At 39.4% G+C, this 24,692-nt stretch overlaps 1 protein-coding gene across 1 annotated transcript in view; it reads left to right on the plus strand.

Moving 5' to 3' along the window:
• The window catches only part of LOC121900087 (CUB and sushi domain-containing protein 1-like), a 431,770-nt gene that overhangs the window by 343,894 nt on the left and 63,184 nt on the right, over positions 1 to 24,692 (plus strand). The window contains exons 33-45 of the mRNA XM_042416050.1: positions 5,257 to 5,373; positions 5,505 to 5,618; positions 10,041 to 10,136; positions 10,305 to 10,508; positions 10,904 to 11,028; positions 12,255 to 12,351; positions 13,351 to 13,455; positions 17,028 to 17,146; positions 17,515 to 17,584; positions 19,127 to 19,243; positions 19,825 to 20,034; positions 22,224 to 22,412; positions 22,637 to 22,814. Of these exons, the coding sequence (XP_042271984.1) occupies positions 5,257 to 5,373; positions 5,505 to 5,618; positions 10,041 to 10,136; positions 10,305 to 10,508; positions 10,904 to 11,028; positions 12,255 to 12,351; positions 13,351 to 13,455; positions 17,028 to 17,146; positions 17,515 to 17,584; positions 19,127 to 19,243; positions 19,825 to 20,034; positions 22,224 to 22,412; positions 22,637 to 22,814 (1,741 nt within the window). The remainder of the gene's footprint in view (positions 1 to 5,256; positions 5,374 to 5,504; positions 5,619 to 10,040; positions 10,137 to 10,304; positions 10,509 to 10,903; positions 11,029 to 12,254; positions 12,352 to 13,350; positions 13,456 to 17,027; positions 17,147 to 17,514; positions 17,585 to 19,126; positions 19,244 to 19,824; positions 20,035 to 22,223; positions 22,413 to 22,636; positions 22,815 to 24,692) is intronic.

Below are 24,692 nucleotides of genomic sequence, written 5' to 3' on the forward strand. Positions count from 1 at the left end.
AACACAATTCAATATAATGCACTCCAGTACACCACCATCACCCACTAAGATCTCAATAATAACAATGAAGTAGAATTATCACCTTTCTGACAATGTGAATAATAACTGAAAATGTATAAACTATCGTATGTATCGTACATGTGGAATTTATGGCAGAGCTGTTGTATTGGATTGCTTTCGATTGCACAGGTGTACCTAATGAAGTGGCTGGTGAGAGTACATAATGCACTATTTTTAAAAAAAAATTATTTCTCAATCACTTGTGATACCAGAGGGTCTTGTTATATGTAAAGTATATTCAGGGTCTATATATATACACACACACATACACAAGTCACCATAATTATTCTGTTTATGGTTTCCTGAAAGTTCCAGGAAGAACTGCAACACAACTTTAAAAGTTTAGGACACTTTAGAAATCTTTTCCTGTACTTCCACTACCACCCCAAAGCCCTGCTATGTGTGTCTTTGTGTGTACGTGTATGTGTGCATTTGTATGAGACAGAAAGAAAACGAGACGCAGACAGTGAAAGGTAGGACTACAGAAGTGCTGTGTACGCGTGTGTTCTTGTGTATGTGTGTGGATGATCAAAGCGTATGGATGTGTGAGAGAAAGAGAGTGACTTCCATAGCATTTTTTGCATTTATTTGTGTGCGTGTGAGAGAGGGTGTGAGTGATCAAAGCTCATGTGTGTGAAGGCTTTTGATAAGGCTGACACCTGAGCCTAGAGCAGTACCACTGGGGGATTGTGGGTAGATCAAGAAAAGACCTCTAGACCTGAGGGTTTGAATGTAGCAGCACAACAAGAATCAATCCAAAAAATATCAGTCGATATCAATGCACAGGATCAGGAGGAGAGGAAAGAAAGAGGGTGATTACTCTGATGCTTTAGGAAACAAGAGGAAAGTAGGAAGGGAAAGGAGTGGGGAGGAGGACGAGTGGGTGGGAGTACAGCAACTGTCTAGCATAGGAGTAGAAACCAAACCGAATTTCGCTGTATTTTTCATTCTAGGCATGTAAATCTGTTTTACAGAGCAAGTCTCAGCCAAGAATACAGACCCAGTCTTAATATCCACTAGACTCTGACATGTGTTCGCGATAAGTCTGCAAGGGCTCAGGGCTGTCCCAGTGTGAAATCAGAAAGTGCTTGAGGGCTCTCTGGTGGACTTTTTGAGCCCTTTATGCACAGTTTCCACAAGACTGCAATGCTGAGGACTTTGCTTGAGAGAATTACCCTCAAAAGGATGTACAAAATCAAAAAAGATTCAATGGGCTGGGGGAAAAAAGGTCAAGAGCAACGATTGCTTTAATGACTCCTTTATTCAATGAAGGCATGATCATTAGTTTTGATCTGCTTTAATCCGTTTTAATCAACATTGCTAATAGTATGTATGTTATTAGTATGTTATTAAACTGCATGTACAGTATAATCGCATCCTCACACTTTAGCGGCCACAGACAGGCTTACAGTATGGCCCAGGCAACATGCTGATTCACAAAGTGCTGTCCCATTCCTCATATAGCATTTTGAACCTTTGTACCCTCCTGCTCTCACATTTTCACTGAGCACAGAAGTGATGATGATAAGCGTCTGTTAGGGATCAGCAATGATATCTTCTGGTGGATACTGGGACTGGGGCCACAGCTGTACACTGCACAATAGCAACCGAAACAAGACAAGAAGAGTAGAGGCCAGAAGAGGTGAGAGGAGGAGCGATAAGAATACACCATGACTGTGTGTGTGTATTGGTGGGGTGACGTTGACAAATGTGCTTGTTACCACTGTTTTCAACACACACACACACACACACACACACACACACACACACACACACAGACACACACACACACACACATACACACACATTCACACACACTTACGGCTTGATCCAACCGGGTGCGGCTGCATCACGTTCCAGCTGCCAGAGGTGATCGCGGCCACTCTAGTCAATGCTTGTGATCCCACCAGCCGCACTGCAGCACATTTCAGAAGCGTCCCAGAAGCGGCTTTCCACTCTGCTCCACTAAATACATGCGTCCAGTCTATTTTTGACATTACACTAATTTCATTGACCTCTATTAGCTTAACCTGCATCATAAATGTGCACACGCCCACATACTGTTGGTGCATTTGGTTTGTAACTCTCTTGGGGGTGCTGAAGATGGATCAGGCTACTGTGAAGTCTGATTCTAGTGGGTCATGTAATGCTAGTAGGAATTAACAGGAAACTGCTATACGCTGATACAGGAGATCCCACACTGTGCCTTGGCTCAGCACCACATAAATTCATTCACTAACATTTTTATCCTGCTGGCTTGTTGTAAAGGGGAAGGAACTACTCTGAAGAGAGTGCTTACAGAACCGACATCTCAGTGTTAAAATCATGTGAAACTACGTTACAGCACTTTTCTACACTGTTTCAATTTGATTTGAAGCTACCCAGTACCACTGTTGCTTACTACTCACAGCTACATAGTATATGTTGGTTACAGGTAAATATGTGTCCACAATCCTACATCAGTCAAAGGAGGGCATTCCTTCTTTTTAAAATAATCTTTATTAATTTGCTTTAATGAATTGTAAAGTAATGGTGGGAAAAAAACTGTACATTTGATTTAATTATGTAGATACACAGCAAGACAAATACACATGCACACATATACACGCAGATCAAAAGCACTATAATTTTGCATTATATAACAAATCCTTGGAGCCACAGTGGCCCTAGTGATATTTGGGGACAAAATTAATTTTCTGCTAAACTAAACAACTTTTGAGCCAAATGCAGCCAGTTAGATTAAAAAAAAAACAAAAACATAAGAGTAACAGATTAGAGAAGTGATTCGCCTGCCAGTTTTAAGTACAATGGGCAGTGCTCCAAGTAGCAGAAAAAAATGAAAAAATTAGACATATGGTTAAAATGTGAATGCGTCATTGCAACATGATTTCTCTAAATGATTGAAGCTGAAAAACTGTTTGGGCACTGTTGCCTTAAAGGTTACTGGGAGTATTTTTACCTTATTGTAGGTCTTCAGTAGCTACAATGGTGTCCTCATGTGCTATGACAGTCACATGTCTTTTTGACTCTGTGTCCAGCATGCTGGATGAAAGTGACCTCAATCTAACTGATCATATGTTACAGGGAATGAATAAGAAGTGACGCTAGAGTGCAGGCCTGGCATATCATCACTAGGGAAGATTCCAAATGTAGTCCGATGTCTGTGTGTGTCTTGTAGACTTCAGTCACTTGCTGCAAACATTTGCAACCAAATATCACATATGAAGATTTAATTTAGTTTCTACTAACTTGTCCAGTAGATTTAATTGAAGCTGAAATACAGAACTTAAACCTCATAGTCATTGTTTCATTTCAAATCCAATATGCTAGAGTACAAATATGTGTCAGTGTTCAAATTCACTTTATATAGTCACTACTGTATATAGTAGCTGCATTCATCCATTTTCATTCATATTGTTCAGGGGATTGTCCCATCATGCACTTGGGAGAGTTATTGTTTATCATGGTCAGATTGCCAGTCTATCACAGGACTAAAACATATAGACAGGAAAACACATCTGCACTTACATTCAGGTCAATGAACAATTTAGAGTTTTCAGAGTTCCATAATCTGCACAGTTTAGTTGTTAACACTTAGGCGCCAGTATTAACTACAGGACCACCCTATAAAGTGATTCCCTTACAAAGTACCTATACATGGTCTAGATTTTACCCAGCACAAGGTAAATGTAACTAAAATCTGTGTGCCCCCCTGTGACTCTTTAAGCCACATTTACATGAAAGCACTTTCATTCTATTTGTATTGGGGGTCTGTGTGACATCAACATCTGGTCTACAAAGGCAGCAGCATATTAAGCAGTCATTGACTAGGACTGCCATCTATCTGGATCGCTCAGCAGGTGCAGATCAGTATGGGATTTGTCTGAGATTCCAAAACATATACTAAGACTGCGCCTGATAGACATTATTTGGGTGTATACTAATAAAATTACACCTGTAATCTTGTTTTATTAATGGGTGTGAAATTAAGTTAGTAGAAGTCATTAAATCAACTCCTAAGGAAACAAAAAAATTGCACAAAGGACATTATTGTATGTTTTAAAAAAAACAACAAACATGCCAGTGGAGCAGGTACGGTAGAATCAGTATCAGATATCTGAAAAAAATGAAAGTTACAATCTGATGCTAATGCCCCGACCAAAAGTTCCAGGTACTTTGGAACCAGAGGAACTAATCTCAAATCCAAGTATCAACCCTTATGGACTGTTATGTGTCTGCAAGGCTGCTGGGTTACAAGAAGATAAAATGCTGTAGAGTAAGAAACAGAATTTCAAATCCCAGTAATGGACGTGACCCATGCCATGTCATATTACAAGACAATGCCATGTATAAGTTGCATTTTAATGGCTTTTTAACAATTAGTAGATATTAAAAGGAAGTTAATTAATGTTGGATTGGTATTGGCAGATATTCCATGTTGTCTTTTCCATGATTTCCCATCTCTTGAATGATAATGCTAATGTCTTCCCAGCAACCCAGATAACTGCAGCCAAATACACACGTGTAATTGTTCTAAAAAGTGCATCAAGTTTGAATTCATAACTCTGAGCACCCTTTTTGTTTGGGGTTAAATGTTGACCTATTGGTTTCATTTACTGCACTCTCTTTATTTCTCAAAAGCTGCTTCTTATTTTTGAAGCAATTCAGTGCAGATCCCCTGCACACAATGTGTTTACCCTTTGTCTGCAGAGATATCTATAGAATATATTGTAGGTTAATTAACTACTCCCTTCCCCATCGCTACCTTTCTTTTAATACATCTGCACAAATTTACACCTGCTCTTTAAGTTTGAATAATTTTCCACACATGGCCCTTTGCAAATTGTGTGAACATTATTAAGTGCAGGGGAACCACACTAATTTAATCATTCCATTTGCACAATCCTTCGGTTAATGCATATGCATACAGAAGAGAGGGGTACTTGAATGATTGCATACAAAATGCACCTAAGTGACTGACCAAAGTGCCCCTCCAAGCCATTGAATTTGTTTAATAAATAGCATGCATGTTTTTAGGTACAGAATATGTCTGAAGCAAATGCAAAATAAAAATCAAAGAAATGCACACTGTATAAAACATTTTAAAAATATGCTTTTGCACCGAAGGTGCAAAATATTTGAAGTTTATTCAAGAACCTTTAAATGAAAAAATGATTTCTCTCTGTGTTTCTGTAGCTCCCTGTGGCGGACAGTATGGTGGATCTGAAGGAGTCGTTCTGTCTCCAAACTATCCCCTTAACTATACTACCAGGCAAACTTGTTCCTATTACATCACAGTTTCCTCACAATTTGGTAAGTACATAAATTATCACACTATACATGCTTATAGTGGCTTCTGTAATTGAAGCACCAACACAAAGTGTAATCTGTTCTTTTATTTATTTCTTTGACAATTTTTTCTGTCTTCTGGTCATCTTTTTCAGTGGTGTTTGGTCAGTTTGCTGTTTTCCAGACAGCAATGAATGACTCAGTGGAACTGTTTGATGGAGCCAATGAAAATGCTCGATTGCTCAGCTCCCTGGCTGGGTCTCATTCAGGTGAATCCACTATTGGCTGAAACTGTTGTCAAATATAGTAGAAGGAATACTAGTGGGTGATGCTGCCATTAAAGAAATATATTGTTTGTTTTTCACTTATTATGACTTAGCATACATTTTATTTTTGAAAAGCTGCCATTCAGTCCTGATATTATAAACTTTTTCTGTTTTTTTGTGCTCCTGAGCACATCTTTGATAGAGGAATTTAATGAAATCATCTGTAAGAAAGCAGCTCTTGGGGGCTTTAGAACATAGCACCAGTGGTTGTTATCACAGTTTATTTGACAGTGATATATCTGGTGAAAATCCATTATGGGTTATCTTTACAAGACGAAATCAGCAGTGGAAATGTCTCACTGGGACCATACAATATACAGTAGCACTGATACTCCTTAACACAGTCCTCCCTGGGTTTCCTTATCCTCCAACTTTAAGTCATCCCAGCTTGGCAACATTTTGAGTCACTACACAGTAATATCCTCAGCATGGATGGAGATTGAAAGACAAGGCAAAATCAATGTAGATGACATAGTATGAAGTATGAAATATGAGGAAATATTGATTAACATAGTTGTTGGCAAAATGTGCTCTCATTGCCTCAGAGTTTCATGTTCTCTTGCTGTGTGTCATGGCCAGGGGGCATGCTGCAGGGTAATCCCACTGGAATTGACATTTACTTTCTTTCTGTAGAAATCGGGGCTTTTAAAATATTTTCTCTGTTATGTTTATTCTGTTGTGTGCTTATAGTATTATGAGGGGAAAACATATACTTTAATAAAGGACAAGACCTTTTAATAGAGGACAAATTTACTATACAATATTTGAGTAAATTAGAGTTTCTCTTTACATATTTGCTCTGATCAGTAGGCTTATTTCAACATAATATTATCTTGAAGGATGTGACAGTGTTTGTTTTACTGAATGTAGCTGCACATGATGCACTTTTTTCTTCCCAACTACAATCTGTCTAAGTTTGTTCAAAGGAAAGAAGCCAGTTTACATCATTTAGACTCTGTGGCTTATTCCTCAAAGGGGACCTATTATGCTCATTTCCAGCTCTACATTTTTATTCTGGGACTCCACTAGGGTAGCTTTACATGATTCACAGTTCAAAAAACTTCTTATTTATCTTATACTGGCCCTTTATGCGGCCCCTCTGTTCAGCCTCTGTCTCTAACAGGTAGTCTTAGCTCCTGTCTCTTTAAGGCAGCCCTCCCGATGAGCCCACTCTGTTCCTCACTGAATTAGCAAACCTTCGTTAGCAGCGCTAAAATCTGATCAACGCAACAACATATGGAGATATTTGGATCTCTTTGTTCAGCGGTTCAGTTAGAAATAATGCACGGAGGAATAGTACAGGCAGAAACAGCCATAGTGATGATGATGTTTGATTAAGAGCTGCCGATGACCAGCACACCTCCAACAGGTAAACTACTTATTTTACTTTGCTGTTCTGTGTAATGGAAAAACACTCACAGTGTGCCAGCTCAACTCGAGTCATGGCTCGGCCTGACTACCCTCAAAACAATGGAAAAAAGCCATTATGTTAGTGGAGTGGAGCAGTGAACCTTCGAACTATGTGTGGAGCTGATGACCATATAAAAAAATCTGTTACGGGTTGATGTCAGCTCTGGCTGAAAGTGAAAAAGAAAATGTTGGAAACCGAGCGTTCAGAGCAGTCTGAAACCGGTGCTTTTTGCTCACAGGGATTACTTTTACATACCTCAGTATTTGACACTTAGGCCACGTTTAATATGAACATCCAACATTGTAACATGATATATATGACTGAAAATTAGGAAAAGCATAATAGGTCCCCTTTAAAGTTAATTTGGGTTTGAAATTCCCCTTTTGGCTAAAACTGGCAGCAAAGAATGAAACACACCAGGCTATCCGCATCATTGACCTATAACATGTGCACACTCACACACATGCACATGTGGGCAAACAGCTTTTTAGCACATTGTTACAACTAATTGACTGATTGTCCTGACACACAAACATATTAACACACATACACGCTTACCAAACATACAGTACACATACGCACACATCTTGATGCAGCTAATGATGGTTCTAAATGTCAGCCACACCAGGCCATGTTTTTCTCATTTATCACTGTTACTTTGTTTGCCTGAGTATGTGTCCCTATAAATTTGTGTATATGCGCCTGTGAGTTGGTGTGTGTGTGTTTTTTCTTGTATTCTTATTTGTGTGAGGATCACATTTTACCACAATGCAAGAATGAATGATAAACCCTGCAAAGTATTAGTTGGCTATACTGTAAATGTAAAGTGTAATATAGTTGAATGCAGTGTAGGAAATTTAAAAAAAAATTGGGGGGGCAACTTTTGCCCCCACTGTCTAAAAATTTGGGGCATTTACTACATTTTGGGGGAAAAAATAGTAATTAGAGCATAAAGTAGCTGTTTTTAATGTGAAATGAGCACAGATTAAAATAAATACAGTAATCATCACCTTGTGTAACCAAAACCTCCTCAGTAAACACCGTCTCATTTGTAATAATTTTCTACATGTTCTAACTACAATATTAAGCACATGAAAAGCAAATTAATGCATTAATTTCCTTTCAACAACTAAGGTTTTATTTAGGAAGAACCTTCAGTATAAACCACTAGATGACAGTATAACATGATGATCTTGAGATCATGACGATATTTAATTGGTTTGATCTAATTAAATTGACCAAAAGTTCTGGTTGGGGGGATAATGTCATATTCAGACCTCCTACAAGTCAAAGCCAGTCTACTGTTGTCATTGTGGGTCTGATGCGTTGTATGCCACAGTTGTACAATATTACAGACTAGTACTAGCTACAAGTACTGTCAAAAGAGCCAAAACGAGTGTAATATTCCTTCTTTATTGATGCAGTTCTGTTTTTTTTTAAGCATTCTTTATTTCATCTCCAAATTTATCCTTGCTCAGGTTTTGACCAGGATGACATGATGAAAATAACATAATAGACTCGATTATCCAGCACTGCCTCATTGGTTAGTAAAAAATATGTTCTAGATTTGGGAATAAAAGCTCATTTCACTCGATGCACTGAGCCCATTACTGTTAGTTGCTGCCCTTTTTACACAGCCTGTTCAAGGCGGGAATGCTGCGCCTTTATTCCGCCTCGCTGTTCTGTATAAAAGGTATGGACATGCAGTGGGGGGCAGAGTTGCTCCTCCAATAAACCGGCTACATAGGTAGCCGGATAGATGTCTGTGTGAAGCTTCGGGATAGCTGGCATGACTGGACAGGGAGCTAACGCTATTGTGTTACACATCATGCTGCACACACGGTGGCATTATGCCGGTTTTGTTCAGTGAAAAAAAAAAAAAAAAGCGAAGGTGGCTTAGTGATGGATCTCCTTTACAGCTATAATGCGGTATATCTGTATAAAAAAGTGAGAATATATGAGATGAGAGTATAAAACAGCCTCTGTAAAACTGCAATGATCACCCCACCGGTCGGCAAGACCCACGTATATGTATTAACATTAACCTTAGTTAGCCAAATTACTAACACTATATTGGCTAACCAGACAAAAGACACTTGCGTTAGCGTTAATATTAATTATCATAAGCAAATCGATTATGTTTGCTGGCTTGGTGCCGATGAGCCGAACACTTTTTGACCTGTTCGCTTCCTTTGATGAAGTCGTGATTACTTTTTCGCGGTTCCAGGCTATTTTTGGGAAGGTGAGCCCTGCATGCCTTATAGTAGAGGAGAGTCGTCTTCTTCATTTATTCTACACCAAGCCATACCATTTTTCAATTGTTGAAGCCGCAACTTTCTTTGCCGTCTTATTCGTCTTTATTTTGCTTACTGGTGGTGGTGTTGGTGACGGCCTGGGACTTAGGTTGCTTTCATCGGGTGGAGCAGTTAGAGTTTTTGTAAGGAGGTCGTGGTCCATCCTGGCAGCGAACTTCACTGCAGGTGCAGCAGGCGTGCAACACCTCTGTCAGGTATCGTAGTGCATGGTGTGAACAACAGCGCTGTTTGTGTGTTGAAATTGAAATTAAATGAATTGGATGAAAATAAAATGATGGCATCATGTATAATTAGGATATTGACCTAAACTGGTAAAGATAAAATTATTTTTTTCGAATTTTTGGGGGCCATTTCTGCCCCTCGATCACGGTTTTTAGAGGCATTCTGAGATTTCTTGGGGCATTTTTGCCTTTGCCCCCCGCTAATTTCCGACGCTGGTTGAATGTATGTTTATGACAGCTGTGTGTGCACTGTGTGTGCATCTGTCACTGTCATTACAGTATATGGTACTGTCTGTGTCTCTATTGTCTGTAAGTTTGAAAAAAACAGTGTTTTCAATAAAGAAATTCAGCTATTTTTAGCTTGTTTTAACATTCATTTTGAAATCATTACATGTGTTTGTGTAATTGTGTGTCCCAGGAGAGACATTGCCATTGGCAACTTCCAATCAGATAATGCTGCGGTTCAATGCTAAGAGTGGCCAGTCAGCTAAGGGCTTTCACTTCGTCTATCAAGGTAACTCTTATTCTAACTCTGTATCTCTCTCCGTCTCTATCGTTCTCTCTTACATACACACACTGAGTCACATTTAATTCAAATTCAACAACAACTCAACTGATAACTAAATTCCTTTTTTTTTCTCCACCTATTTGTCATATTATTCAATTACTGTCATTGTCATAGCTGTTCCTCGAACTAGTGATAGTCAGTGCAGTTCAGTGCCAGAGCCTCGATACGGCAGGAGGATCGGGTCGGAGTTCTCAGCCGGATCTGTTGTTCGGTTCGAGTGCAGTCCTGGATATCTACTGAAAGGATCCAGTGCTATCCGGTGCCAGGCTGTGCCAGGTGCTCTGGCGCAGTGGAACGCAACAACACCAACCTGTATAGGTAAAACTGAATGATACACTGAAATGTATGTATGAGTATGTAACCAACTAACACATGTAGCTCCAAAAAGCAATTAGCCTTTTTGACTCTGCGAATCACCCAGAACTGCAAGAGTTAGGCTATTGACATTAATTCTTACAAACTAAATGTATGCCTGTGTGAAATCTCTCTCTGCTGAGAGCAAGGCTTTTGCAAACAGCTTCAACTGTCACCTCAGTTTATACCATAAATAATGTTTGTTATCATATTTTCTCTCTCTGGCTCCCTGTAGTGGTAATTTGAACACCATATTGTCCCTGGGTATTCAGAGCCATATTCCAACAACCTGTCCTATCTGTTAGCTATTTAGTTAATAAACTTTGCCAACAAATCCATATTTTATGTCTTTGTTCTAGTTCCCTGCAGTGGCAATTTGACTGAACGTCGCGGTACAATACTGTCTCCTGGCTATCCAGAACCATACCCAAACAGTCTCAACTGTCTGTGGAGGATCCATGTCAGTGAAGGGGCTGGGATACAGGTATAGATATGTACACTCTTATATATAAATGTATAATATATGTACACTAACTATGGGGGATGCACATAAACATGGAGCTTAAAGGATAGGTTCACAATTTTTCAAGTCTTAAAACAACAGCCAGGTGCCCATATGAACACTGAAAGAGTCTTTCCTCACTGTAATCATTCCTGCCGTTCATACTGTCTATTAAAAGATCCCCTTCAAATGTGCTTTCAATTTACACTCACCGGCCACTTTATTAGGAACACCTGTGCAATCTAATGCAATCCAACAGAACAGCTCTGCCATAAATTCTACTTTTATGAAGCTTATACATTTTCAGTTTTTTTTTTTATTGTCTGAGAGGTGATAATTCTACTTTATGTTTATTTATTGAGGTTGTAGTGGGTGGTGGTTGTGTACAGGAGTGCATTATATTGAAAAGTGTTTCTAATATTTTTCCCCCCTTCTGTATTTTAATGGAGTGGACAAAATACTAGGAACACCATTAAATATAATGCACTCCAGTACACCACCATCACCCACTATGACCTCAATAATAAACATAAAGTAGAATTATCACCTTTCTGACAATGTCAACAAAAACGGAAAATGTATAAGCTTTGTAAATGTAAAATTTATGGCAGAGCTGTTGTATTAGACTGCATTAGATTGCACAGGTGTACCTAATGAAGTGGCCAGTGAGTGTAAGTGATGGGGAGCAAAATCCACAGTGTGTCCACACAGTCATTTTGTGCAAAAATGCATTTGAAAGTTTATCTGAAGCTTATATGAGGCTTCAGCAGTCTGAGTTAGTCATATCAAGTGGATATCTGCCACATTTACAGTCTTTTTAGCATCAAATTCCCTCTTTGTGTTTCCTTGGACAGTGTTTCCCTGTTGAGCTGCGGAGGAAGTATAGTAACGAAAAGAGAAACTTTGGCATTAAAAAGACTAATGTTTAAAGATATCTGCCTGATTTGACTAATTTGGAAATCTGAGGCTTCATATTAGCTTCAGATAAACTTTTAAATACATTTTTGCACAGAAGGAGGGCTGTGAATTTAGGCCCCCATCAATTATATTGTAAGTGCATTATGAAGGGATCTTCTAATGGTCAGTATAAACAGGAGAAATGATTATGGCAGGAAAAACCTATTTCAATGTTCATTTGGGCACCTGACTATTGTTTTAAGAACCCATCTTTTTATGTGTTCATTTATTTTGTTTTACTTTCTGTTTAGATTCAAGTGATGACGTTTGCCACTGAGCACAACTGGGATTCTCTGGAGATCTACGATGGAGGAGACATGACAGCTCCTAAATTAGGGTCATTTTCTGGTATGACAATATGCTCACACACACACACAAACTCACAAACCCATGCACAGACACACAAACACTCCGGAGATCTATGATGGATGAGATATGACAGCTCCTAAACTATAGATACACACAGATTGACACACACACACATGCACACACACAGTGAAGATCTATGATGAATTAGATATGACAGGTCTTAAACTATAGATACGCACACATACACACACATACAATACACACTGGATATCTATGATGGATGAGTTGTAATTCCCAAAATTCTGATATATATATCTAAATGTTTTTAAATGCATAAAATTCTTACTTTTTTTGAGACAGTCAGTGAGATGAGGTGAAGAAAGGAGGGAGGGGAGGAGTCTCACTCGGAAGCTGAGTGAGGGATGAAAGAAGAAGAGAGAGAAAGAAAGAGAGAGAGTAGACAGGGAGGGATAAAGAATGATCTAACCTTTTACAATTTCCCAGCGGAGTTTCCCCTGTGACCTGCCCCAAGCACATACCTGTCACACACCTATCACACATAAAACATGCCGCCCATAGGGCAGCACACACACACACACAAGTGCACACACACAAATGACTTTGCCCTTCTCAAGAAGGCACACCGGGGAGCTGCCCACTATAACCACAGTGATCTGGTGTTGGCCACTGAGCAGCTTCACTGGGGCAGTTGAGGGTTGCTTCACATAAGGACACTAAAATGCTAGCTGTCTGTGGAGGGTTAGGGGTCATTAGCCTTCTCTCATAATTTCCCAGCTGGACTTGGGATTTAAACAAGACTTGTGGTCAAAATCCCACTTGCTGTAGAAAACCCAACATGTATTTTTTTTAACACAATTGTACTATATATGTCCAGTGTTGTTACATAAGCTTTTTTGATATTTTACTGTATAATCAGGTATAAATATTTACAGTATATGCCATATATTGTGAAGTAGCCCAGAAAAACTCACTGGCTGGTTCTGTCATGTCTTCTTTATTTACCTCTATGTTTTACAGGGACAACAGCTCCGGCTCTCCTTAACTCCACATCCAATCAGCTTCTACTGCACTTTCAGAGTGACATCAGCGTGGTGGCAGCAGGCTTTCACCTTGAATACAAAAGTAAGTTAAAGCTTTCAACACAAATAGATAGAGAGATGATTGATAGATAGGAAAGAGAGGTGGGTATAAAAAAAGAGTATAGCGGCTGCAGTAAAACAACTAAGGAGTGAAAATTGGGTCCCTTCTCACCAGAAAACACAAATGCACCCAAACATACAGACATACACATACACACACACTATTGCAGCCAAACCTTCAACATCAAATAACAAGACTCAGTGACCTGAACTGGTACTGCCTGAGAGCATACACACACAGATCCGCACTGGAGCACACACACACACACAGACCACACACCTAGAGGGACATCAACAGAAACACATAGACGAAGACACATACATACACAAAATGCTTTTGCTTGTGTCATAATGCACATAAGTCCAAAGGAAAGGCCCACAAACACACAAATATGTAAATGGATAAAGGTATAGACATAGATATTAACATCATGCAATTACACACATAACACACCTGTCAGGTCACGGTTGTGCTTTTTAGTCCTTTGTAGTTGTTTTAGCTTAGAATCATTTCTAGATCAATGAACATGTCCCCTTCTGTGAGTATGTGTGAGAGTTTTAGTGTGTGTCCGCACGCTTTTCAGCGTGTGTGTGTGTAGAGGTAAGTGCACACTTTTGTGGTTCGATGGTCTGTATTTGTTGGCTCAGTGTGTCGAATGCCATCACTAGGAATGAAAACCTAGAGGAATGGTCACTTTGGGGGACAGTTAATTGTGTTTTTGTCTTTTGCTTCAATGTGTTTGTGGCTACTCCTATTTTCAATGTACCGAATGTCCCAGGTCTGAATCAAAATCTTTTTTTGGTTGTTTTTTTTGGGGGGGGGGATTTTTGTGTCTTTATTGCAGATGGAGAAAGCAGAAAAAAATATGTTGTTCAGGTAGATCAGCCTTGATGATGATAACCTCTGCTCTTTCCACCTTTTCAGAGAGAGAACATGTTTTGCAGCAGTAAAGGGAAGTGTAGCAAGGGAAAACACAGAGAGATAGGTTAAGTAAGGATGATAAAAGTCAGAGGGACAAAAAGGGAGAAGCAAACATAGATAGGTCTTGTATATTATATGGTGTATATTATAAAGCATCATTATCTGTCATCTTGGTTTCTGCCTTTGAGTGTCAGTCAGTGTCTGCTATTATGTGGCAAAACCAACACATTACATGCTGTTTCATAGTGCTAGCCAGCAAGCTGGCCATTTGCTGTTATCATAGAAAACCAAGTCCAAGTACAGCATGCTGAGCATTGAAGTTTTTCCAAGATTACCTTCAAAAAATATTTCATACATTACACCACCATAAGAGCTTTTGCAGGTCTCAGATGGTAGTTTTGCTTATCTCAAAATGACTGCTAACACTTTCTGTAGCTGAATGTGTTCCAAGTTTGCCTGAAAGATTCTTTACAGGGGGTCTCACCACAAAGTATGCTTTTAACTTTTCCATTTAAACACTAAGTTTTGCAGAGATCTGGCAACTTACCTCTTCAGAAGGTGATAAGAACATAGACCAGCATTATGATTTCCTCCTTATCTCCTCTTTAGTGAAAACAACTTGAATTACCCCAACAGACTTGCAGTACATTTAAGCAAGAGACTCTTGTCAATGGTTTTCATTTTATGATCTTTAAATTCATGATGAATTATCATCAACTCAAATACCTGAAATACTGGAACTGTTTTTGGCACAACACTGATTTCCTTCATTGCTAAAAATATGCAAAAATTGTCATCTTCACATGTTTTTGTAAGATTTTACCACCTTCCAAATTTAGCCACTCAAGTTTACCCACCATTTAACTAGTGTGCTGCTGAAAGTTTTCCTTCTCAGTTTTACAGCAATGTGTTAGCTTGTATAACTGGATAAAATCATCTGCTGGGGACACGTGAATGATTGTGGTGATGATGTTCTCATCGTGTTAAGCTGACTAAAGAACCTTCCTCCAAAAGGGCAGAGCGAAACATCCCTCCCCCTTGTCTGTCCTCAAGTAAACTGAAAAAGAAGTGTAGTATATCTAGTCAGTTGGACTTAAATGCTGACAGTGTCTAGTTGTAGTCTAGTGGCCCTAGTGGGGTGGTTTGTGTTACTGTCAGCATTTTACAGAGCATCACTGCTCTCTTATAACCAGGGAAAAGAGGGAGCAGTTTGCCAGCACAGAGAGAGAGAGAGAGAGAGATGGTCAGCCAAATGGAATAGTTTCATTGATCAGTTGTCATGACAGCCTGCTGATGCTCTGCCTAATAATACACTCTGTGTGTGCATGCGTGTGTGTCTCCAAGTTACGGTCTCATGCATTTTTCTCACTTATGCTCCATCTCAAAAAAGTCCTTCTCATCTCCCCCCATGCAAGCACACACTCATGTAACAGTCACTCATGCACACACACTCACAAATGTCATACACAGGGGCTCGGGCACCTGGATATGTGTGTGCGTCTGTGTGTGTGTGTGTGTGTGTGTGCTTGTAAGCTCAGTGGGATCACATCGTTTTGCTGGTAGGAAGGTAGATAATGAACCAACAAGACCAGACACACAAGCAAACACACACACACACTCACACACAAACATTTACTCCTCTCTCTCCCCTTCTTTCACTCTCTATCCCTCTTCCACCCCTGTGTTGCCATGGTAACCGCTCTAGGGCAGTCTCCTGCGGAAGTTTCCAAGTGAAACACACACACACACACACACACACACACACACAAACAGACAGATACACCCCTACTGATGCTATTTGATAAAGGGCTTGCTGCTGTCAAACTTATTAAGGATGTGTTTAACCTTTATTGTTCTGGGAATACTCAACCAAAGTCATTATATTACCTTCAACAATTTCTTAAGCATATTTCAAAGAACACTGTCACCATTGACGAAGTACAAGCTTTTTTCTTGTACTACCTGTCAATTCATAAACGGGCTCTTGTGTATTAAGAAAGAAAACGTTAGGAGCATTCATAAATTCATCTGCCACATTGGGTCTCAATCGCATTAATCTAAATATTTTAATTTACATATAAGTGTTAAAAAAACATTCATTTACTTAGAGACAGTCTTATCCTATGGGATGCAAACAATTGCTAGGTATAAGAATTAGGTAAACTGCTGTGCTTTGCTGTGATTGTCGTTTGGGTAATGCTGTGTTAAAGTCAAGACAAAGGTCACGTACAAGTGAAGGAAGAAGACAGGAAGAGCAAAGTTTTTCTTGTGTGTGTGATAACGTCAGGGTAGAGGATGACTCTGCAGTCAATATAGTGGTGGGACATCTCATGTAGCAAACAGATGAAGAAAAGATTTAACTCTCACCGTTGTTCATAACCAATAAAGTAAGTTTAGTTGGTCATGATGATTTTGATAATAAAAGTCAAGACAGCAATGTGAGCATAGTTGTCTAAAACTTTAGAACCAGTGTTCTTGTCTGTTTACAGTTGCTATCTAGCTCATTTGTCCAAAGCACATGACTTGAGCAGGAGGCAAAGCATGCACAGTAACATATACATAAAAAAATGCAACGATGAAATAAATAATAGTAAAGACATAGTTCATACTGTTTTTGTTCTTTTTTTTTGTAGCGGTCGGTCTTACCACCTGTCCAGAGCCGATGATGCCAGCAAATGGCATTAAAGCAGGAGACAGATACATGGTCAATGAGGTAGTGGCCTTCACCTGTGAACCTGGATATACGTTACAGGTATATCAAATACATACACACATATTTGTACATACTGTACTAAAGTAATGGCTTTTGTGTGTCTGATATTAATTCCGTAATGTTTTATTGAGAAGCAGACTAAATGTTGTAAAGAAAAATTGGTTTACAGACACAAACAATTAGCAAGCTTGCATTAAAATGGGATCTCTGCATTGGCTTCGTCTTTACTTTAATTAAACATACAGTACGTTATTGTCTTAGATGAAGTACAAATTCACAATCTTAGAATCTTAGAAATACTGTCCAACAAAAGACCAAACACCTTTTTGTCAACTTTTTTCTTTTAATTCTTCTTTTCTTCCCTAAGTTTTTCTCTTGAATCTAATTTACATTATTATCACTTCTAGGGCCACTCTCACATTTCCTGCATGCCTGGGACTGTGCGTCGGTGGAATTACCCACCTCCTCTTTGCATAGGTAATACACACACACACACACACACACACACACACACACACACTCTCACACACACTGCTTTGCTGGCTAGATTGTGTTATAAATGATCGATGCAATGGGGAAAAAAATGTACTGCAGGTGTCAACACACATTGAACTTTTACGCTTGTGCAACAAAGTGACAGACAGCCTTCTAGTCAATAAGGGATGTACAGGTTTATTGTTGCATGAGGACAGGATCTTTGGAAAGCCACTGTTTGATGTATTATCCTGACTTATTTTGCATTTTGAGGACAGTTTTAAAAATCAATTAATCAGTTAATCTAAGTCACTGATTGCATGTCAGATTGTGGAAATCTTTACATTCTGCTAAATTGGATATGGTTTTAGACATTTTAGATTCAAGTCAGTAAAGCATAATCTCTTTGAGACTTTGAGACTAAGTCTAACCCTGTCAGTTGCTGAACCAGTCCACTGATGTAATACAGATGACGCTGCATTCACTCATAGTAACATAGTATACGAATATTAATACTTCATCATATTAGAGAATGGAAATGATGAATAGTGTGATAAAAAAAAGTGTCTTAACAAAAACTTAATTGCTATTTTTAATTTTATCAGCTTGAAATCAGATTTGTAGAAGTAAGCACCTTCTTGACTGATATCAGGTCAGTGATCCATAAGATCAATATGCCTGCTGGGTACAAACAGAATTTTGTACCTTGTACTGAGAGCCAAGGTTTCCCAACTTCTGCAGCCTTGATTACATTGATGTTTGTGTTTAGGCCTGAATAATTCAGCCTTTGGTGAAAACTTGTAGCAGGTTAGGAAAGCCAATTCCATTTAAACTCAAACTTGACATGTCAGGACTAAATAAACTCAGCCTTGCTACAGCCCCATTCAGTACAGTACATATAGGTGTCAGATCCAGCATTTCCTGTTTCAGTCAGACATACTTGCATCAACCAAATTATGGCAAAATTATCAACAGAAGGGGGCATCATAGTAGGGTGCCATGAAGTTTAAAAAATTCTTCTTAAACCACTGGTTTTATAAGATTTAATGAAATTCAGCACCCATGCTCCTATAAAGTATCGATTTGACTTTTACAAAATTACATTCGGTCTCCTAACAGTTGATTTCATATACTTCAGATAACATCAAAAAGTAATTTTAAAGACAATGTTTCCCTTTTCGTAAGTTTTTTTTTCTCTTCATGACATTTGAATGATCCTGATACACCATACTTGTTACATAATAAATAATACAATTGTCAGACATTGATTTTTATATTAGCAATCACACATCCATAACCATAAATTTCAGTCCCTTTTGTTCTCAATATACTTAACCATGTTTGTTATATGATATTAAAAGGTGTACTTAAATATCTATTAAAAGGTGATCAAACTCCTTCTTGTTGCTGCTTGCAGCTGTGTTTTGTGCCATTTTTGGCTTCTTCGGTGTAAACTTCCTAAAGAGGCCAAGGTAATGATCTCTGTTGTACATTGCTCATGTGTTGCCTGTTTTAACAATGTGTTTGCTGTGCCTGTGTTGTCAGCTCGTTGCGGCGGGGTGTTGTCTGAGATGAGTGGTGTCATCCTTAGTCCAGGTTTCCCTGGCAACTACCCCGGCAACCTGGACTGCACCTGGCAAATCACCCTGCCAACTGGATATGGTAAGTATTATGGGATGCGGGAGAATTCCTAAAAAGAATGTGTCACTTTCAGTCCGTCTGTTGGCGTACTTGGGAAACACAGACCCTCCTTTTTAGTACAAAATCTGCAGCAGTAACACATGGTTTATTGAAAGCTTCACCACATGTTTAATTGGAGGCTAACACATGGTGTGTGCTGTTTAATGGCTACAGTAACTGATGTTTTGAATTTGATACTGTTCGTATCTGTGTGCATGGTATACATGCTCGTGTGTGTGAGGGCCCTTTTAATCATTTTCTCAGACAACAAAAATGTAGTTGTAATAATAATTATTTAAACTTATTGCACTTAGTCTTTATGCATATTAGTCTCTAAATACATAAATATTGTATTGTACATACTGAGAGTAAAACAATGTAAACTATTTCTGTATAATTCTCAGATGCAATAAAATAAAATAGGCCAGTAATATGTCATGAAATGAAAAATATGTTGGCAGTTCCTCTTGAGTATAAAAACTCATACACTCATACTGTAATTGTCATATATTGTTATTATGTATTGTATGTAGTCTATTTTTTATTATGTGTTTGTATTCTAGGAGCCCACATTCAGTTCCAAAACTTTTCTTCTGAAGACAACCATGACTTCCTGGAGGTCAGGGCGGGACCACAGCACAGCTCTGCTCTTATTGGACAGTTTACTGGCTCGCAGATCCCACCCCCTCTGCTAAGTACTACCCACCTGACGATTATTCACTTCTACAGTGACCACTCGGAGAACAGGCCGGGGTTCAAGCTAACCTATCAGGGTGAGTTCACCTGTGATTTTGATTGATCGTGATTTGTTTTTAGGTCAATATCAGACACAAAAGTCCACAAACTAAGAAGGATTACTGTGGGCACTCTTATTTTAGTTGAAAGTGGCCCCTCAAGAGAAAACAGACCTGTATTCAAATTGAGCCAACTCTGTAGTTTCTCTGGACTTGGGGCAGGGATCACAAGATGGTCGCTGGAATGATTTAGGGAAAAAAAAAAGGTCTCCTCAAATGTTCTGAATAAATTAACATCCAAACCTAGTGGCCAAATTACAAAGCCTTCCCAACACCAAGAAATGAAGGGTGGGATGAAAAAAACATATTGCTATGAGGTTTTGAGCTTTGATCCATAGATGAGTCATGCTAAAGACTTAAAAAACCTCATGGCTTTCCTCTCATCATTAAAAGAGATGGATTGTTAGTAAGCCCCTGTGAGAGACTGGCATCTTGTCCAGCAGGCTTTACTTATAGCCCTAAGTGCTTCACATCAAAGACACAAGAGATGCACTGTGGGCCTATATGCCAGCATAACTATAACAAGACTTACTAACTTACACATAAGCTAACCCACATTCACATGCACGTAATCATTTTTCCCTTTTCTCACAATTTGCAGTGGCCAAGTCCCCTCACACTGCAGTCCTTGTCATTGCTAACTCCCATTGTTGGCGTGGGCAGGATGTGGACGTGTGTCCCCTGAGATAAATGTAGTCACACCAGATGCTTTTCACCTGAGAGGGAAGATTGTCACCGGGAGGGTGCAAAACAAAGAGAGGTTTAATTAATTAATTAATCCCCACTTGTGCAGATTGTGTTTGATGAACACAACTGGCAGTGGTCCAGCCTGGGTCTGTGCTTCTACCTCTGCACCACCTGAGCAACAAAAACGGAAGTTCTCTAGTAGCATGGACATTTTAGCGTTCCATTGGCTAGAATAGTCGGGTGCACATCCGCTTCAGTGAGATAGGTCCTGGATAAAAAAAAACAGTGTGAATACAATACACACTCACATTTCATCATGTTGCTAATAAAATCAACTGATTCTAGTTTTAGGGCTCAGCTCTGACTTTGTAGTGCATGTACTGCACTTTTCGAGACAGATATGGTAAATGTTGCTCCTGGAATCTTTAGTTTCACAGCCGCAAGTACTCCCAACAGCACTGGGCCTGCATTTTCTACATTCTCTCTAGTCCCTCTTTCAGCCCCTTGGTTTTATATATCCTCGTATATTTCTTCCCCTTGATGTTGCTCTCACATGGGACCTCTACATCTGTCACCACTTGCATGTTCACTCTTGATTTCCACAATGACCAGTTTGTTTTATCAACATTTTTTTATGCTTACATCTAACAGTCCCACCGGATCTTGGTTCTGTCATTCTCAAGTATCCTTTGTGGCATCTCCCATCTTGCCGTGGGATGGTTGAGCCCATAATCAGCAGCAGCACAGGTGTTCCTTTACACATCTTGCACCTTGGTTATGTTGTATGCTGTGCCCTCCAAAGTCTTAGATTCTGCTACCATCGACTAGGCTGTCTCTTAGACCTCTTCACAGGCCTTTGTCCAATATAGTGCTGTTTGTACTAACCCTGTCTTGGGTGCTTGCTCTTGTGCTGTGAGGTGCTGTCCTTCACCCTAGCCTTTTCTAGCTGCTGGTTTCCCAAAGTCAATCACCTCTGTTATCTGTCAATGGCACATCTGATGGAGGGGCTTGGTTTGCCATGACACTCATACAGAGTGAGATGTGCCCTAAATAGACTTGTGAAGCTGACATATCCTTAAGCAAGTGCTGACATGCCATGCATATATGTTCCAGATAACTGTGTGGGATGAGATTGATCATCAGATCTACTAATGTTGTTGCACTTACTATTGGTAGCCTCTGCAGGACATAGATTAATTCCTCAGCTATAGATGGGAAAGTGGTTTGAATACAATGAATCACAATTTTCAATTGGTAGTCACATTTTGGGTACTTTTAGGCAGACATTAAAGGCTACTGCGTAACGCTACGCAGTGGAAAAAAATACATATTTATCTCTCAACTGTTTGTTTACCAATCTAGTTAACCAAAGCTTATTATATTTTATATGTCTCTCAAAGCTGTTAAAATTAGGCAAATCTGAAATTAAACTGGAGTATTTCTACAATGTCAGTTATTTCTTTTCATCTCTCTCTCTTTAGCCTATCAACTTCAAAACTGCCAGGATCCCTTTCCTTTCCCCAATGGTGACATCATCAACAGTGACTACAGTGCTGGCCAATCAGTAACTTTTCAGTGCTACCCTGGTTATGTTTTGATTGGACACCCAGTTCTGACATGCCTCCACGGGACCAACCGGAAGTGGAACCACCCATTTCCACGCTGTGAGGGTGAGAACAACTAATGATGTCGATATTTTAAACATTTTCTAATATCTGAGGCACCCTGATAACCGAGGGGATGGCTGGGGACAATGTCATTTCCCTTCTCTGTCTCCCCCTTTTCTGTTATCTCTCAACTGTAAACTATATAACCTTATCTTTGTAGGACTTGCATGTTAGAAAAAAGTGACAGATTCGCAAATAGATAATTTCATAACTTTCTGCATCAACAGCTCCTTGCGGCTATAATGTCACGGCTGACAACGGGACGATCTATTCACCTCAGTACCCCAATGAATACCCCAACTCCCAAGACTGTAGCTGGCTCATCTCTGTTCCACATGGACATGGAGTTTATATCAACTTTACCTTATTGCAGACAGAGCCTGTCACTGATTACATCGCTGTCTGGTAAGTCTGCACACTCACACTTGAATGTACATGCGCATGCACACACACACACACACACACACACAAACACTGTACACACAAATGCATAAGCTTCTTTTCAATGTTGCCCTTGATCCTGGGACTGATTGCATCACTGATGGGTAAGTCTTGCATGTACTTGAACCCTGTCTCCTCTCTGCACACTAATAAGAAGATAGTGATGTTGTATCAACTTTTACCTCTGTTTTTTATCAATGTCTTTCTGTCCCTCTCACTCACATACACACTTTCACACATGCCATATATTATATTGGTTACAATCTTATCCCTGGTATTGATTGTATTTTTATTCATTACATCCTTAACTCAATACAAACACTGTCTTGCTTATACAAAGGCATATCAATATGTGTCAGTTGTTTGTGACTTTATCATACACACAGACACATATGGATCTGTGCAAGACATGGTTGATACACAGGCATCACAACTCCATAGACTCCTAATATATACACACATATACACTCTGTGCTATGCATACACTGACTCTCCTGCAGTAATAATGGGATTCAGTGTGGAGGTAAGATTGTAATACAGGGAGTGTGAGAGTAATGCATTTACAATGGGACCACTGACCAATTCAATCTATCTCAGTACCATGGCCATGGCAGACCCGGAGAGGGCTCGGGAACTCTGGCAGTAATGATGAGATTCAGTGGGGAGTGGGAAATGTAATGAAAGAAGTGGTAGAGCTGGGTTCACAAATCCAATGGGACCTGGCTGGTTCTGACCAGTTTGGGTCAGCCCAGAGAAATTTTGTACTTAATAGTTGCAGTTTGTACCAGGTTTGCTTTTAAACGTAATATTATAAAGTAGATTTATTAGTAAAAAAAGAAAAAATCAAGTGTGATTTTGGTTTTGTCATCATTTAGTGTAGGTTTGGTTTAGGAAAGAAATATTTGGTGTTTGGGTGAGGTCAGGTTTTAGTTTTCAGGCTCAAGAGTTAAGCTCTAAGGAGCGAGCAGTTGAAATGCAGTCAGTGGGAAAGTAAAACATTCATAGTTGGTGACTACTCGCTTTCAATCTCGCCAGTTACCAGAGTTGTGGATGTAGCTATGGAGAGGTGCAATATCGATTTATTTTGCAGTAGCAAATTGATTTTGGTCATTCATGTGTTTTTGGCACACTCCATGGGGAACAAAATTATAAAATCACATACATAGATTGTAGGGTAGCAAAAGAAATCTGTAATGTGAGATTAGAGCACACATTATGGACTGTTGCACCGCTCAATCCTCCAACTCAAACACATGAATATATTTGGAAGTGACTTGGGGCTGACACTGAAGAGAGGAGTGCTTTTCTCTGACCCAGTGGGGTACTATCTACCTTCCAGGGCCTTAGACAGATTTAGAGTGGGTGATCCAAAGGTCTAGTGCTACTGCATTACAGACATGTATATGGAAGAGCACTGATATCCACATCAGTACTCAGAGGGGCAAATTCACAAAGAATGGATTGCGGCCGCTGATAGCACCATGAATTGCACATCATTTACAATCGCTATCTGCCCTGTCTCAAGTTCCGATTCACAAAAGATATTGTTCTAATGATATGACGGCACAAATGCGCCCATAAAGTTTTGCAGCTTTCCAGTGTTTCAGGCTTTTCTCCACATTTCAGCACAGATTGGTACATAATGAAAACTGCAGAGAGCACAAAATTGTGTGTCTTTAATTAGCAGAGGTGTGCATACACAGAGCTCTCCACAATTACAAACCAACTTTCATGTATTTTGCTTCTTTTACTTCTCTAGTATTTCACATCTATAACATAATCTACTGAAATGTCAAATGTCAAAATACAGCTATTAATGTGACTCAGACAGGTCTAAAATGT

The sequence above is a fragment of the Thunnus maccoyii genome, chromosome 1 (genome assembly GCF_910596095.1).
Source record: "Thunnus maccoyii chromosome 1, fThuMac1.1, whole genome shotgun sequence".
Taxonomy (NCBI): Eukaryota; Metazoa; Chordata; class Actinopteri; order Scombriformes; family Scombridae; genus Thunnus; species Thunnus maccoyii.